This window comes from Eretmochelys imbricata, chromosome 1, assembly GCF_965152235.1.
Source record: "Eretmochelys imbricata isolate rEreImb1 chromosome 1, rEreImb1.hap1, whole genome shotgun sequence".
In the NCBI taxonomy this organism is placed as follows: domain Eukaryota; kingdom Metazoa; phylum Chordata; order Testudines; family Cheloniidae; genus Eretmochelys; species Eretmochelys imbricata.
In genome coordinates, this window is record NC_135572.1 from 268520857 (window position 1) to 268537862 (window position 17006).

At 47.9% G+C, this 17006-nt stretch overlaps 1 protein-coding gene across 5 annotated transcripts in view; it reads left to right on the top strand.

Moving 5' to 3' along the window:
• Nucleotides 1-17006, top strand: part of ZC3H7B (zinc finger CCCH-type containing 7B) — a 66209-nt gene that overhangs the window by 17039 nt on the left and 32164 nt on the right. For 3 of the 5 annotated variants that reach the window (XM_077830642.1, XM_077830656.1, XM_077830652.1), the window contains exons 6-16: nucleotides 3473-3553; nucleotides 5396-5455; nucleotides 7634-7676; nucleotides 9946-10205; nucleotides 10684-11029; nucleotides 12008-12120; nucleotides 12943-13105; nucleotides 13188-13349; nucleotides 14089-14294; nucleotides 15334-15434; nucleotides 15949-16130. In XM_077830642.1, the coding sequence (XP_077686768.1) occupies nucleotides 3473-3553; nucleotides 5396-5455; nucleotides 7634-7676; nucleotides 9946-10205; nucleotides 10684-11029; nucleotides 12008-12120; nucleotides 12943-13105; nucleotides 13188-13349; nucleotides 14089-14294; nucleotides 15334-15434; nucleotides 15949-16130 (1717 nt within the window). The remainder of the gene's footprint in view (nucleotides 1-3472; nucleotides 3554-5395; nucleotides 5456-7633; nucleotides 7677-9945; nucleotides 10206-10683; nucleotides 11030-12007; nucleotides 12121-12942; nucleotides 13106-13187; nucleotides 13350-14088; nucleotides 14295-15333; nucleotides 15435-15948; nucleotides 16131-17006) is intronic. The other 2 variants (XM_077830658.1, XM_077830657.1) reach the window with 2 other exon arrangements.

A 17006-nucleotide genomic window follows, 5' to 3' on the forward strand; every position in this document is an offset into this window, starting at 1 on the left:
GAGAGGTGTCAGTGTGTGAAAGGGGCTTTAATGTGGGTATATTAACAGAAGTGTCACATGTAAGACACTGGAGGTAACTGTTCTGCTCTGCTCGGCACAGATGAGGCCTCAGCTGCAATATTGTGTCCAGTTCTGGATGCCACACTTTAGGAAAGATGAGGAGTACTTGCGGCCCCTTAGAGACTAACAAATTTATCTGAGCATAAGCTTTCGTGAGCTACAGCTCACTTCATCGGATGTGGACAAACTGGAGAAAGTCCAAAGGAGATCAACAAAAATGATTAAAGGTTTAGGTTTTTTAACCTTTTCTATGAGGAAAAGGTTAAAAAACAACGGGGCATGTTTAGTCATGAGAAAAGGAGACTGAGGGGGGACCTGATAACACTCCTCAGATATGTTAAGGGCTGTTATAAAGGGGACTGTGACTGACTGTCCTCCAAAGGTAGGACAAGAAGTAATGGGCTTAATCTGCGACCAGGGAGATTTAGGTTAGGTATTAAAAAGTTTTTCCTAACTATAAGGATAGTAAATCTCTGGAATGGGGATTCCATCCCTATTGGAAGCCTATCCCTGACGGCTGTTAAGAACAGGTTGGAGAAACACCTGTCAGGGATGGTCTAGGTTTACTTGGTCCTGTCTCAGTGCAGGGGGCTGGACTAGATGACCTCTCAAAGTCTCTACATTTCTGGGATTCTGTAATGTTGCTTTGATGTCCTAGATTTTAAGGCCAGAAAGTGACTGCTGTAACCATCTAGTCTGGCCTCCTGTATAACCCAGGCCAGAGAGCTTCACCCAGGAATCCCTGCATCAATCCTGTAACTCCTTTTTGAGCTATAGACTATCTAAAGACTTCAAGTGATTGACTGAGTTAATTTGGTACCTGGTTCTGCTATTTCCTGCTGCTGGCTTGTGTGGTTAATACATTACCAGTATGATGATTATATTGATATTATTTATATCGCTGTAGCATCATGGATCAGGGCACCATTGTGCTAGGCCCTGTGCACCTACTTAACAAACAGATGTTCTATCCCCCAAAGAGCTTAAAATCTAAATAACAGTAAATAATACTGTGGTGCTATATAGTATGCTTCTGTGTGGTCCTCGTTGTTGTAATGTTAAGGAATTTTTAGGGCATTTGGCATAGGTATTCCTTAAACTGTTTAAATAAATCATTAGATTCAGTGTAGGCAGCATGGCAGAAGTGGGTCTTTAAGAGAGCCTTAAACGTGGACAGAGTCGGGGCCTTGTGGCTAAGGTCAGGGAGCTGGGCCCATGTATGCGGGCCCTGAAGGCATTTTTGCGATAGACTGAGGGGGAAACACAGAGTTTGAGAAGGGAGGATAATTGGGGCAGAGCAGAGTCCTCTAGAGCCTTAAAGGTGGTGACCTGCAGATTGAATTTGCTATAATAGCTTATGGGCAGCTGGTAGAGGAATCTGAGGAGGGAAGAGACTAAACAGACTGATGAGTAAAGGAGATGATTTTAGCAGCCGTATTATGTACGGACTGAAGGGAGCAATGTGCGTGTTTGGAACATCAGAGAGGAGTGTGCGGCAGTAGTCGAGATGGGATGTAATGAGGGCCTGAATGGAGATTTTTACTGTGGGAAATGGGAAAACAAAGGATGGATCTTGGAGCTGTTAAGAAGGAAGCAGTAGCAGGATTTGGCTATGGCCTGAGTATTTGTGGCAACAGAGTGGGAGGGTACAAAAGAAACCCTCAAATTGCAGGCCTGAGTGACAGTGACAGCGTGGTGTGGTTGACAGAGTTAAGGATGGGAAAGTGGAGGAGGTTTGTGAGGAGAGAGAAGTTCAGTTTTGACCACATATTTAACTGAAGATGGGACATCCAAGAGGAGATGTCACAGACAGGTTGAGAAGCGGAGTAAGCAAACGAGCTGGCCCTGTGCTGTCCTCACTTTACATCCTGTCTCTGGGCCATGGACAGAGGCCTGGGGAACCCCCACTGTGAGTGGGAGAGGGGAGGAGGTGGGCCCACTGAAAGAGAAGCTGAGGAAATGGACAGAGAGATAGAAGGAGAACCAGGAGACAGTGGTATCTCAAAAACGCAGAGAGGATAAGATGCCAAGAAGGGGAGGGTAATGGACAGTATCAAAAGTGGCACAGAGTTGGTGGCCCTGAGGTTTGGCCAGGAAGGGGTTGTTGGAGACACTAGTGAGACCAGTTTCAGTAGAGAGGAGAGGTGGGGGGCCAGATTGGAAGGGGTCCAAGACCGAGGAGAGGAAGTAAATGCGTTGGTTTTAGATTGTGCTCAGTGGGTTCAGAGACGGCGAGGATGGCGACAGGGCAGTAGTTGGAGAGACAGGTCTGGTTGAAGGATTGTGCTCTAAAGAGAGGGGAAACCAGGGCACACTAGTATTTGTGAGGGGGAGGAGCCAAAGGCTGGGGAGAGGTTGCGAAGGAGTGGGAGGAGCAAGGGGGGCAACGTAGGTAAAGAGCCAAGCATCAGTGGACTCACTGGGGCAGGTGGAGGGCTTAGTGGTGGAGAGAAGGCAGCAGACTTCAAAATTTGAAGTTTGGTGATGAGGGAGAACATGTTTGAAGGAACCAGGCAGGGGGCGAATCAAAGAGGATTTAGTTGATTTTTTCATGTAACGAAGTTAACCAAATACTTTGCAAGGAGGGAAGAAAGGATGGGGAACATGAGGCTGAAGGAGGCAGTCAGAGGGTGAAAATAAGTGTTGGGGATTGTGCTCGTGCGACTTGGTGATGGAGGAAACCTGTTTTTGTTTGGCCAGGGAGATGACAGAGTTGACGGAGGAGAGAACGAAACTGTAGTGGGGGATGCAGTGTGGTCATGGGCCTCCCGCCAACGGTGCTGAGTGACATGGTAGCAGGAGCGGATGCTGGGAGTGACCTAGTGCTGTGGGTTAGTAGGGTGGACTCTAATAGGAGAGAGGGGCAGTGATTGGCTGAATTTACGTTGTGGATTGTGTAGTTCCAGGAAGTAGCGTCTATGTGTTTGGTACATTGGAAACTTTTTTAAAGAGGAACTGAGAAAGTGAATGCAGACTGGATGTGATGAGCTAAATCATTAGCAGAGCTCAGTGCAGCAGAGAGTGTGGAAAGTCAAAGGTGCCTCTGAACCAGTGCTCCCACCCAGATCCTGGGATTGGAGAGAGGGAGCGGGGTTGAAGGTCCGGCCCTTGTGTCAGTAAGGATCACTAGCCCTGCATTTGGAGACTCGATACTTTGTTTGCCTCTCCATTTCTGCAGCTTTGTATCTCTGCAGGGCAGAATGACATCTTAAATCTGCACGGCCTCTCCAAGAATGGAGTCTGCAATTGACTACCTCTCGACTTGCATACCAATAAGAATACTAGCATGTAATTCAGTCTGTGTAGTCTGTTTGTGTAACTTGTGGTCTGATTCTGGTTGGTTATTGTATGTGCAGGAAAATAAAACCACATGCTTTAAAATGACAATGTCCTTGAATTACATTTTCCCTAGGATGAGAGTGTTACGCAGCTTGGTCAGGAGCTCGCACAGAAGCTGGGTTTAAGGGTTCGGAAAGCGTATAAGAGGCCTCAGGTATGACTCTTTCTAGACTGTCCTTTGGAGTCCACTGATATGTTTCTGTACAGGCTACTGATTCTGAGCGGCTGCATTGCCATAGGTATAGCCTTCAGCACCTCCTGCTGTTCCACTCCTGGGAATGCCCCACCCCCAGATCTGCCAATCATTCTTCAGTCCTGGCCTGCAGCACCCCTGCAGGTGCATTTCTGGCTTGCAGCCATAAGCATCTTGGCTTGGTGCACAATCTCATATATCCTACGCTAAGCAGAATGGAGCCTGGACGTTGTTTGAGGGGATAGCTCTAAGGTAGCAGTTCTCAAACTGGGTCAGGACCTCAAAGTGGATTGTGACCCCATTTTAATGGGGTCGCCAGGCTGGCTTAGACTTGCTGGGGCAAGGGGTCGAAGCCAAAGCCCGAGTCCCATACTCTGGGGCTGAAGCCCGAGGGCTTCAGTCTTGGGCAGTGGGGCTGAGATTACAGGCCCCCTGCCTGGGGCTGAAGCCCTTGGGCTTTGGCTTTGCGTTCCCCCCACCACTCCCCTGGGCAGTGGGGCTTTGCCCCCCCTCCCCCAGAGTGGCAGAGGTTGACCAGGCTCAGACTTCGGTCCCCCCTCCTGGGGTCGTGTAGTAATTTTTTATTTTTTTGTCAGAAGGCGGGGGTCCCATTGCAATGAAGTCTGAGAATCACTGCTCTAAGGAAAACCCTAGTGCTGCAATAAATGGATGTGGTGGTTCAATATGGAGCATTGTTCTCTCTATCAGCATGAAATGTACACCCCAGGATTGTGCTGAGGGGTGCTGAGCTACTGCTATGGCTGTCCTTTAGATAAGGCAAAATCACTTCTGGTCACTGACGCTCCTGTGACACATTTCTTAAGAATAGGAATGTTAGCCCCAGGGCTCTGGCTGAATTCCAGCTTGAGTGATTGACATTCTGGTCCCTCAAATTCCTCTCTGCAGTTTTATTTAGATGCAACATGCTTCTTCAGTTCCTGTCTCTAACTCTTGTGTGACCTTGCTGTGCAGTGTTAAATAGCTGGTACATTCCAGCTGAGAAGTGGCTGCATTTCAGTGCTAAGTGAAGTGATTTGTAGTAGTTGGCAAAGAGCTTTTGGGAACTGATGCTATATAAATATCAAGTCTGCGTGTTTTGAAATGCAGAATAATAAGTGGTGTTGGATTAGAGGAAAATCCTCCACTTGCTAGATCTCTAAAAATGTTGTAATTATTGAATCTTAAGAGAAGGGAAACTTTCCCTGAAATACTTTCCATACTTACTCACCCCGTTGGCCCTCTGCACTTTTCCCTCTACCTCGTTACTCCACAGAGATGAGTCTAAACTGTGTCTATGCAAGCAAAACACAAGACTCCCTTTTTTAATTAATTGAAACATTTTGGTAGCATTTTGCTACAGCTTGCTCTAGCTTCTCTTTTTCGTTCCAATGCTTTAATGCACTCCACAACTAATTTTTTAAATTACAAGGCTGAATGTCTGTCGTGGAGTGGGGTTCAAACTTACTATCTCCTTATGCAGCATTGCAACAGGGGTGTTTTCGCACCAGGATTTTGCATCGATGTGCATTTTGCGCCAGGATGGCTGGACTGAATCTGGGGCTCTTTCATAATCCTTCAAGCAACAGGCTTCAGGGGCAATCACATGAATTTTGGGATGATTGGTGCACACTGAGGAAAAGCAGGCAGTCCTGATTTCTCTCCCTATGGTTTGTGGTTGTAGAGAATGCCTGATAGGGAAGTGTACTGTTGGATAGCAGTGGCTGACAAGATACAATCAGTCACTACCTAATTTGCAGGAGTTCAAGGAATCCCTGTGTCATGAAATCTCTCTCTTTCTTGCAGCAGGAATTGGAAACTTTCTCTCTACTCAGTAATGGCACATCAGCCAGCTTAGCAAATCAGGTACAGTTCCTGTCTGATTTTCTCAATGTCCCGTACTTTATTTTACATGAGAGTTTCTATATTTTATATCATGCAAGTTTATTACCATCTTTTAGGAATAAAGGATCAGTGTTTATCTATTTTTCCCTTTTCAAGGAACAATGTCAAGAAAATCATTTTTTTAAAATATTTCCATTTGCTGCAGTGCTGATTAAATTATTAAAGTCGAAAAATTGTTAATCTAATTTTGCTTTTCACTGTCAAAGCTTGCATTTCACTTATCTAGACTGGATGACTTCACTTTCTGTTTCCTTCTCTGGTTCTGGTACAATTACAAAGTGCTAATATGCTAGAACAGGAAGTGAAACAGATGAAGAAACTTATAAAATGAAACTAGACTGGGGGATTTCACTGTCCAAGCTGAGTGAAGCGTCCCAATTTAAATATTGCTTAATTTATTATTTACTCTTTTGTATTACCGTAGCACCTAGGAGCTCCAGTCATGGACCAGGACCCCATTGTGCTAGGCACTGTACAAGCACAGAATGAAAAATAATCAGATCGCTGATTTCATTGCAGGTTTTTAAGAGATTTCATTAAAACGCTTCATATTTTTTAAAAAAATATTTAACAATCATTTTAGGCTCTTAAATTTGGGGCCTAGCACAATTTGACATTGTCCCTTTTTAAATGAACCTAAAAATCCCTTAAAAGATACTAGAGCAGTACAATTTGAAGTTTACATTGCTGGGTGACTTGCCTTAATATCTGTCTAGCAATGAGAATCAGCCTTGGATCATTTCTTGTAGCCGCCCATAATCTTCTTCCATTGAAAATGTTCCCTTTTATGGAAAATTAGAACACTGCAAAAGCTGAAGTTGTAACTGATGAAGTTGCAAATGTGTAATCTCTAATATTTGTCATACTGACGTCTGTCATTTTTAACTAAAAGTAGGAAGAAAAATGTGTTTGCACTGTTGGACTATAGGCTCACATTAGGGTGAACTGTGGCTTTAACTTGAGTTTCAATCTTAGCATAAGGAATAGGCCCAAAGCCTGTGATTTTTAAAGAGAGTCAGATCATGAGAAGGAAGAGTTGTTTGTGTTAAACTTGTGGTGACCCTTAAACTACTTGTGTTATCTTATTTAAGGTTTGGTCTGAGGTCATAGAAATTTTTAAAATATTATTATTTGGGTACCAGGTGCAGTAAATGATTGGTTGAATTGATTATAAAGAAATGCTTAGTTTAGGAATATGGTAAAATGAGATAAGAAAACCTTGAGGAAAGAGGCCCAGTCATTAATCTTGTCTTGACCAGAGCAGAGGATAGAGCTCTGCTCTAAGCTGCTTCATCTGGCCTTGGCCAAGGTCTGGTAACCAGCAATGACATCACTCGTTTGTTAGAGTGCATAAAAGGCAAGGTTTTCTAGGGGTTCTGTGTCAGAGTGATGCCATGATGGGAAGGTGTCTTCCCGAGCCGGAGCCTGTTTGGCCAAAATACTTAAAACTGTACTGTTGCTGGAGTATAGAATATAGGTATATTTGCTTATATTTGTATTTTGGATATAACTAACACCAAGTGGCCTTTGGACTAATACAGGAATGTTTGTGTGGAAATGGAGTCATGGTAGGCCTAGTGAAATTATTAGGAAAATTATTCCCAGCAGCATCATTCATACTTCTGTAAAGTTGCCCATTTATTCCTTGCCTAGGGCTCACAGTCAGCAGTTGTTTTGGCGGGAACCTTTTCCTGTTTTTAGTCTTGCTGTAAAAATTAGTGGTTTATTAAATGGAAAGATATGTAAGCTAAGAAAGGCTAGTTATGTAAGATAAAACTAATCAGATCTCATGCTTTGTGGGGCTAGCTGATTGGCTCTGGGAATCAGGAAGGAATATTCTCACCCACATGCAATCCCATGTGCAGAATTACTGAGAAGGTCAGGTATTATGGGGGTTTGTTACTTCAGAGGAATGCGGGTTTTGGTCACTGCTGAAGGTGAAATACCAGGCTAGGTGGAATAGTGGTCTAAAAGTACATCAGTTACTGAAAAGGTGGGGGTGGGGGGAGAGGAGGGAAGCAGCAGCAGCCTGCACTGAAGATATTTGGGAGGGGAGATTTGGGGCTATGAAGCACTAACACCTTTCAAAAGATGTCTTTGTAGTGATGAGTTGTTCTTCTCCTTCTCCCTGCCTTGCAGATGACTTCCAATGGGTTGGGCTCCATAGATGATATTGAAACAGGTAAAGCTTTCTCCTTTCTGTTTCTCATGGGAGCAATAAGGCACCTGCCCGGGTTGGGTGGACTAATAGTTGCTTTGTCTTCATTTGGACCTCTTTTGAGTTTCCTGACTTTGGAGACTGGAAGAGACCAGCCTAGCGGGGATGGGGGCAGGAGGTGGTGGGGAGCAGGAATGTATGGAGGTGCTGTTCTTTATATTGGTTTCTCTTCACTTCTTCAGAATCCTCAGTGAACTATTAAGACACTGACAGAGGGGAAAACCAGGTCAAGAGGCACTTACTAGGAGAACCTTGTACAATTGAACTCTAGCTATCCAAGCAGAACAAGGGACATATCATATTTTTGGATAAATGGGGACTAATCCATGCAAATTACAAACACATGGGCCGTAACCTATTTTCAGCTCTAAAGCTGGGTTTGAACAAATGTGATTCTTCTGTATGTTCCCAAAGAAAACAACTTTAAAGTTAAGACGGTAGACACAGAGCCGTGCTTTAAATACACGCTACCCTCCAAGAGCATTAGAATTGGAGCCTTATATGTTTAGAACCCCAGGAAATGCAGAGTGAAAGTTGCAAGGTTGCTGTCTTCCTGCCAGGGACTAAACTACCGTAACTCTATCTCCCGTAGAAATGCCAGCCCAACACCCACCCTTCTTAACAGCGTATTGAAAACCATGCTCCACAGCACATTGGTTTTTATTTGTTCCTTGCATAAATGTCTGCAATACTAGGTGTGAAGCTTTGTCACTGCACTAACTATTGCTGGGCCCTGGTAAAGGGCCCCATTTTATGATCTGGGTGTATGAAGTTTGCATGTGGAAACACATTAGCTCTGTGCTTAATGACTCTTGAATAATTGACTATCACATGGAATCATAAGACCCAGACCTGTGAGGTGATGAGCGTCTCTTATGAGCCTTCAGTACGTCACAGAATTGGGCTGTTAATGCAGAGTGAGGAATGATTGCTTTCGCTTTGCTATTTGTCTGATCAGGAATTGGCATATGTGGAAGTCCATAAAGCAGCCCAATCACTAATCAGTTGAGATGAAGGCGTTCTAGTTTTGGGGTTGCTGATAACGTTTTTGGGGAGGTTCTATGGCCTGTGTTATACAGGAGGTCAGACTAGATGATCACAGTGGTCCTTCTGGCCTTGGAATCTCTGAACATGGAACTCTTTAGTAGAGGATGGAGAAGGTGGTAGTATTTTTCTGATTTTTTTTCTTTTCAGGGCATCACTACGGGGCAGAATGAAGGTAGTTTGGGTGCCTGGTTTGAGACTTACATGTGTAACTCTGCATCTCCTGGGGGTCTAACGTTTGGATTGTTTCTTTTCAAACTCTAACAGTTTTGCAGGATAAAGCGTGCTCAGATGACCAACGTATGCTTGCCACCTTAACAGAGTATTGTGGGGGTGGGGGCGGAATTGCCTCATTTTCAAATAGTCAGAACACTGGGCCAGAGGGTGAAGGAAGCTGTAGGGAAAGTTGTCTCTTCTCCCCCCCCTTCCCTCCCCTTGCCCCTAAAACTACTGAGGGAAGCCTCAGTAATGCAGTAAAGGTCTTTAAGGCAGGAAGCCTGTCTCTTGGAGACATTGAAGGGAGGGGTACTCAGGAGTGAGGCACCACTCTGGCAAGGGCATCTGGTGAGTCTTCTAATGTTTGTTGGGGACCCAGTATTCTGTATGATCTTTGGGAGGCTTGTCTGGGCTTCCTTACCCTGCTCCCCTCCCCAGTCAGGGTTTGGGTGTGTCCCTCCCTTCCCCACCAGGGAAGCTCAAAACTTAAAGAGCCTGCGGGGAAGTGGGTTTTAGTGGGGGGCACAGGCGCTGCCAGGAGCAGAGGTGCTAGGAGGACAACTGAGCTCTGCAGGAGGAGGCAGTTTAGAAGCATTTAAAAACCACAGGACAATGGGGTATAGGACTCTGGACTCATGGGGCCAGGACTGGACATCACTGAATTCAATAGCAGTTTTGCCATTGACTTCAGTGAGACTAAGATTTGGCCTGCAGACACTTCCCAGGCATCATCATGGGAGGTGAGCATTGTCTGGCTATTCACGAGACATTCTGCGAAGGCCTTTGGGAGGTCTGAGACAAAAACCAAAGGCCAAGAATCTCTGAAACTGGAGCCACCAGTCTGTAAAGGGTTTCATCTGCTTGGGACTTGAGGTTCAACTAAGTTGTACGTCTTGTGTTCTTTGACCAAGCCACGCTCAGCTCACCCCCAGGTGCCATGTGACTGGCTTTGTGTCCCCGTCCCACCCCGCAGACTTCTCCATGGACCTGCAGTGCATCCCTGCTCCCCTCGCCACCTCTATTCCTGTGAGCGAGGGCGCAGCCCTTTCAGCCTCTGACATGGATGCAAAGGGCCTGCCCACCTCTCTCCCTGCTGCCACACTGCTCCATTCTCCGGATTGCGTATCCCTGCCTGTGCCCGAGAGTGTGGAGGACTTCACAGATGGGGAGGTCATTGGGGAAGAACTGGACTCTCTTCTGGATTCCCTGGCTGATGGGTCACAGTACCCTCTAGTAAGAGCTCCGGTCGTGTTCTGAATTAATCCTTTTAGAGCATGTTCGTTCTCTCTCTCTCTCTCTCTCCTTACTGTTGCGTGTTCCTCTGGCAGTTTGTGCTCGGTCACTTTCTTTCTTCCCATCGCTGGCTTGTGTGTCTCTCAGGAGCCCATCTTAGATCTTGGTTCATTGGGTGGCCTGGTGTGAGTGAAATACATAAATCCAGATGGAGGGGCTAGTCCCACATGGGAATGAAGCTAGCACCTCGCCCCCTTTCACCCCCTGCTTTTAAGTGTTCGGGGGTGGAAATGGGCCTGGAGGGTAGAGGCTGGCTTATTGCTCTGAAGTAAAGCGTTGTGCACTCTGGAGTGGGAGACCTTGTTTTACTTGATGCTGTAGTGTGCTCTGTCCATCCACCCATCTGTCTGACACACGCTTCCTCCAGTCCTTTCTCTAACATGCTGTCTGTGCCCCCTTTTCCTCCCAACTCTCAAAGTCTCTGGTCCAGGGAACCATTCCCACCAACTTGCCTACTGAGATGCCCCAGCTGATCCCCGTGTTTCCAGGCGGAACCCCTCTGCTGCCCCCTGTGGTGACAGCCAACATCCCGATCAACCAACATCCTCTGCCACCTGCCTCCTTCGGCCTGGTGATGGATCCCACCAAGCAGCTCTCCTCTTCCGTCCTGGATGCCTTTGAGCCCACAGGGGGCAGTGGTGGCTCCCCCTTGGATTCTCTGGATTCACTGGACCTGCTCCCGTACACAGAGCCACGGCTCGATGCCCTGGACGCCTTTGGGACTAGCAGGGGATCACTGGATGCCCTGGATTCCTTTGCTATAGGTAGGTGCAGGGCACAGAGGAGTGGGGGTTGCAGGTGTTTGACTGTGACAATGCCCCTAGAACACTGTGTTAAGCTCTGAGTGTCTCCACAGCAGGCAGATGTCCATGTTAGAGACGAGAGATCAATAATTAAGTTTCCAGAGAACTGATTGAGATGGACGAAAGATTAACTGAACGAAATATCAGCACAGCTTGTCTGAGCGATAATTGGAGGGGGGGGGGTGTATTGTGGGGGGTGTGACCGCTGATTACAAGCATCTGCAGGGTGTAGACACCAAGGAGGCAGAGCTGTTGTTCAGGGTTATCCTGGGGGTATAGCTAGAGTAATGAGGGGACATTCAGGCTTGATATCAAAGAAACATTGCCTGACACTGAGATCTCCTAGAGTGTGAGTGGTCTCCTAAGGGAAGTAGTGGGAGCCCTTTTACTCCAAGTCATTTAAAACAGACTTTGGCAAAGTCTTGGCGAATCTACTTTAGGGCAGGATTTTGCATTGGGCAGGGTGGGGTGGACTAGATGGTTTCGTCAGTCTTTGCCTCCTTTGATCTCTGTGAGCAATAAGTGTCATAGCCCAAAGAGCACTCCAGTCATGTTCTGTGGAGCTGGGCTCTGGAGGGAGATCGGGTAAGGAGCATTTCAGCCCCTTGGGGCATAGTTAGGCTCCATGGGTGACTGTGCAAGCATGGGGACATTACAGCAGACTGAATGCTAGAGCTTCACAAGTGGAGAAGAGGTTGCCCAGTGAGGCCTGTGCTGGAACTTCGGCTCCTGTCTGTGCTGAATTCCTTTGGTCCCTTGCTGTTTGTGAAAAGCACCCTTAAGGCAGCTGGCAGTGGGGTTCTGTTGCCTTCAGGGATTTCAGAAAAAGGGGAGGCTCTTGCAGAGGTTTTCAAGTCTCTGCCCTGGGTACTGGATGTTCCTAGAAGATGAAAAGAATTGAACTATTGAACAAGCATAAATCTGTGTCTCGGGCATCAGAGCAGGTTCCAAAAGTGAGGTGTGTGTGTTTGGGATTTTTCTTCCTCTGCCCAGAAGAAGCTGGTCCTCAGGAACTGCGACACACTGTTGGCAGCCAGAAACCATCTTCTGCGGTGAGTGAGCTGCTACCCCCGCTGAATGTACCAAGGTGCCCGTGTGCCATGGGAGTGGGGAGGGCACGGGGCTATTCTTGCACTCTGGGCCCTTTCTTAATCAGTTCCAAAATCTGGTGGCTTCAGTTACCCTGGCCTGTGTGCGTAACCTCCTGCCCGCTCGCCCCCTGTGCTGGCAGGGCTGTATGGAGACTTTTCTCCGTATGTGGTAGCACAGCATTTTCCTCTTCCTTCTTTGTCCCCTCCCCCAGTGTATTATTGGGGTGAGAATGGAGTCAAATGCTCCATTCCAGTCTCCGTCATGCATGGGATTGCACGTTGGTCTCACCGAGTCTGAGGCTGGGCTGAGGCTTTTTCTCCCAGGAGCTCTGTGGGTGGGATGATCTGCCTCTGTCTAAATTAGGTTATTGAGTGGGGCTGGGGCATCGTTGAACCTCCGTCCTTCCTGTTTTATTTCCGTCTGACACGTTGCACGGCAGGGTTAGTTCTTCTGTTCAAGTGCTGGGAAGGTCGGGGAGAGAAGCCCTTCCTCCAGGGATGAAGAGAGAGCTGTTGTCCCCTGAGCTGCTGGCCCTTCCGTGGGGAGGGAGAGGTCCTTCTCTGCTGCAGATAAATGGCCCATCGAGTGTATTTGAAAACACAACTGGTGTGCCTGATGCCATTTCTGAGCCGCCTGCTGCTGGTGGCGGCCATCTTGCTGAGGCACGAGCTGTTGTGTGTTTGCGGGGTCATGAAGGGGGCCCAGCATTAGTCTGGGGGCCAGTTTCTGTACATTTGGCTGTGAGGATTAGAAGAGGGATGTATGTGTTTTTTGTCTTTCAGGTCAGCCTCAGTGGTGTGGGTCACCCTATCGTCCCCAAGGGGGCAGAGCTCCTGCAGTCTCAGCCAGAGGCGGTGATGCCCAACACTGCCCTGCTTGTGAAGAACCCCCTGGCGTCCACTCATGTCTTCAAACAAGCCTGCCACCTCTGCTACCCCAAAACAGGTGATGTGCTCGTAACACCCGGAGCAGTTGTGTGCTTGGGGATTGTTTTCCCTCTTGCTGATCGGGTCCTCCTTTCCCATAGGCCCCAAGGCTGGTGACTACACTTACCGGGAAGGCCTGGAGCACAAGTGCAAGCGGGATGTATTGTTGGGGAGACTGCGAAACTCTGAAGACAAGACCTGGAAGAGGATCCGGCCCCGCCCCACCAAAACCAACTTTGTGGGATCCTATTATCTGTGCAAAGGTGAGCTGGTGGCTGGACGGGACTGTGAGGCATATGCCGTCAGAGGTATCGGGGAGCTTTCAGCATGGATCATGTGCTCCCTCTGGAGCCTTCTTGCTCCTTCGTGAAATGATCACTGGATTTCAGGGGTTGGGAGGTGGAGTGAGAAACCGAGATGAGACGGATGAACCTGTAACACATGGTAGAAAACGGGAGTTTCGCAGAGTGGAGCAGCAGCTGGTGCTTTTGCTCTGGGTATGGGACAGCTTGGAAAGAGCGATACGACTGGCCTCTGGAGATTTCGCAGGGTGGTGGGAATGGCAAGACTGCAGCCTGCTTCTCTCAAAGCAACCAGTTTTGGGTGCCCCGCTGAGGTGGGAGAGCCTGTCTCCCACTGGCACTGAACTACTAACACTGCTCCCACCAGCACGGGCTGGGACTTTGGTTCTGGCGAGAGCCTTCCCTGCTGAGTAACCAGCTCTGCTGCAGAGCACTGGGACTTTCCCAAGAAGTTCCCCATCCTAGGCCAGATCAGGCCCAACCCTGCTCCGGGTATGAGATGTAACCAGACTAGTCTCTGAGGTGGTGTAACTATAAAGTGTCTAATGAGGGGCCAAAAGCTCAGGCTTGGTGTCTTTCTTAACTCTTCAGTTTTAGCTCCTTGTGAGTTGTGGGGAACAGGGCAAGGTGACGAGGGCGAGCTCAGTTTCTGATCTGGCCCCCCTCTCTGTGGGGTGCTCTGCTCTTTGTTGCTTTGTAGATATGATTAACAAGCAGGACTGTAAGTATGGGGATAATTGCACCTTCGCGTACCACCAGGAGGAGATTGACGTGTGGACGGAGGAAAGGAAGGGAACACTCAATCGCGACCTCCTCTTTGACCCGCTGGGAGGGATCAAGAGGGGCAACCTGACCATTGCCAAGCTCCTGAAGGAACACCAGGGCATCTTCACCTTCCTCTGCGAGGTACAGGGAGGAAGAGGAGCGGGGAGAACTGTTTCCTTGTGGAATAGCTAGGCACAAACCTCACACATACATTTTGGCATTTATATCTGCCACAAGGAAACTCTACTGTAAGTGTGTGAAAGAGGCAGGCTCCCTTCTGCTGCATCCCACCCTAGTTCAGCTGTCAGTGTGCAGCTGGACCATTGGTCCATCCTGGCTAGTATCCAGCCTCCAGAAGCAGCCAGTCCCTATTGCTTCAGAGGAAGGTGACAGAACTGAACAATCCATGATATACCTGAGCAATTGTGTGATGCTGTAGGTGTGGAAGGGGATAACTCCTCTCTGCCCTCTGTAGGTGGTCAGCTCATGCCTGGAGCATACAGTTTGACTACCCTGGGCTTTCATAGCTAGCAAGGTTGTTAATAATCATAACTTTGACCCAGATGTTTGAAAAACCATAACCACGTAATGGGCAAAACTAGTGTCACTTCATTCATAGATTCTAAGGCCAGAAGGGACCATTGTGATCATCTAGTTTGACCTCTTGCACAACACATGCTGTTTGAAACCAGTAGAGCTACCTTGATTTACATTAACTGAGGATCTGGCCCTCTCTCTCTTGGCCTCCTGCAGAAGCATGTTCCCCAGGGTGACTGTGTATGTAAAGCAACATGACTTGTTTTGGACTTACTCGTCTTTAATTTCCTCTATCACTCCGTTTGCTTTTGCATTTTTTGGATGAAAAGAAGGGAATTATAAGTTGACCTGGTTAAAATTTTTCCAACTGTGATGAAAAAAAACTGTTGGAATGTCCCAAAAAAAAAAAAGCTCCAAAAATTTTGTTTGGAAATTTTTGCAAAATGTGTTTACTGGTTTCCAAGCAGCTCTAGTGCTAAGTTTCCATCAGGCTTGTTCTAATTTTTGGACCTCTTGAGTAAGTTCCCTCTAGCTCTTCTCCATTCCAAGTGAAATGATCCCAGTCTGGGTAAGCTCTCTGGCAGCATCTCTCCTTTTTCCTGCTTTCTGAGATTTCCTAGTGTGCTGCTTCTTCCCTTCTCAGATCTGCTTTGACAGCAAACCCCGGATAATCAGCAAAGGGACCAAGGACTCTCCAGCTGTCTGCTCCAACCTTGCTGCCAAACACAGCTTTTATGACAACAAGTGAGTGAACTGGCCCGTGCAGTGCCTGCTGGAGTAACCCTACTGGTGCCCAGCCAGCTAGCTCCTGTTACTTGCCCATTTCTTCCTCTCGTCCCCAGCACATGAAAGCACAGGGTGCGATGTGTTGCCCTGCATGTCTGACACCTGGTGCCAAGGGATTTGGAGCCAGATCAGAGCCCATTGATGTCAGTGGAAAGACTGCAGCTTGACTCCAGTGAGCTTGGATTTGGCCTATGCTGCACAGGGGTTCAGAGGTCAGATATTTTAAACAAGGTGGTGTAAAGTGTCTGCCTGAGGTGCTCCAGGGTTGGGGACAAGGCATGACCCAGGACTTGGATCCACCCGTGCAAATGGCTGCTCATTGCACTATCAGATTGTTAGTGACTCCTAGGATCGGCTTTAACACCCATCCATGCTTCGGCCAGCTCAGAGAATGGGGAAGGAGGAGGAGGGGTGAAGAGTCAATCCGTTGATCCCTTGTGTTTCTCTTGCTCGGCCATTTTCCCCACTGCAGGTGTTTGGTTCATATTGTGCGTTCCACCTCCCTGAAATACTCTAAGATCCGCCAGTTCCAGGAGCACTTCCAGTTTGATGTGTGCCGGCATGAGGTGCGCTACGGCTGCTTGCGTGAGGACAGCTGCCACTTCGCTCACAGCTTCATCGAGCTCAAGGTCTGGCTGCTGCAGCAATACTCGGGTAAGTGCGCCGCTGGGTGCGGCTTTGGGGTGGGGAGGGAAGAGGAGGAGAGAGCGTGTGCTCGTGCCTTCTCCAGCCTAGGTACTGTGCCACTGGGGACAGAGAGAGGGCCTTGCAGGGGGGTCTGGCAGAGTTCAAGAAATTTTACGTTCTCTCTCACATACATGCACTCCCTTCCCTCTCTCGGCTTGTAGGAGATAGAGGTGGGGCCGTGAAATGCTCTGGCGGGGAGGTCAGCCCTTCCAGTGCTATTGCCAGGTTTGTCTGTCTAGGGGTAATCCTGGGAATTCTAGCCCAGCGAGCCTTTACCTCAGGACCACGTGTGTTGGAGGAAATGGTCGTTAGAAGTAGAGTCCTAGAACGGCTAGGTGAACGGGATATGGCAGGGACAAGCCGGTGCAGCTGCTATGAAAGGAAATCGGGCCCCTCTGATGTTTTGCTTCTTCGAACATGTTCACAAAATAGTGGTAACCAGTGAGATTTCTTTGAACTTTCAAAAAACCTTTGATAAAGCCGCTCCCAAGAGGCTGTTATGGAAACTAAATAGTTGGCAACAGGCCATCTGCCCCCTCTCAGAGTGCGGTCTTCAATTCAGGTCACTTACATAATGGCACGGAAATCTCTTCAGTCTGATTTTTCTCTCCCCTCCAACTGCTTTGTCTGATTCTCTGACTCACTGCATGCTGAGCAGAGATTTTCACTGTCCTGTCCCAAAATGAAGCCCGACTCTTTTTCCTGCCTTGGAACAGTTCGTGGAGAACCCTGCAGTGTGCTTGGAGGAGTTCGGCTGAAATTAGAAGGCAAATGTCCTTTGCCTGCCTAAATATAAGCAGGCTGCTAAACCTGTGACAGTTCCATTTGATGCCCATCCGGAGG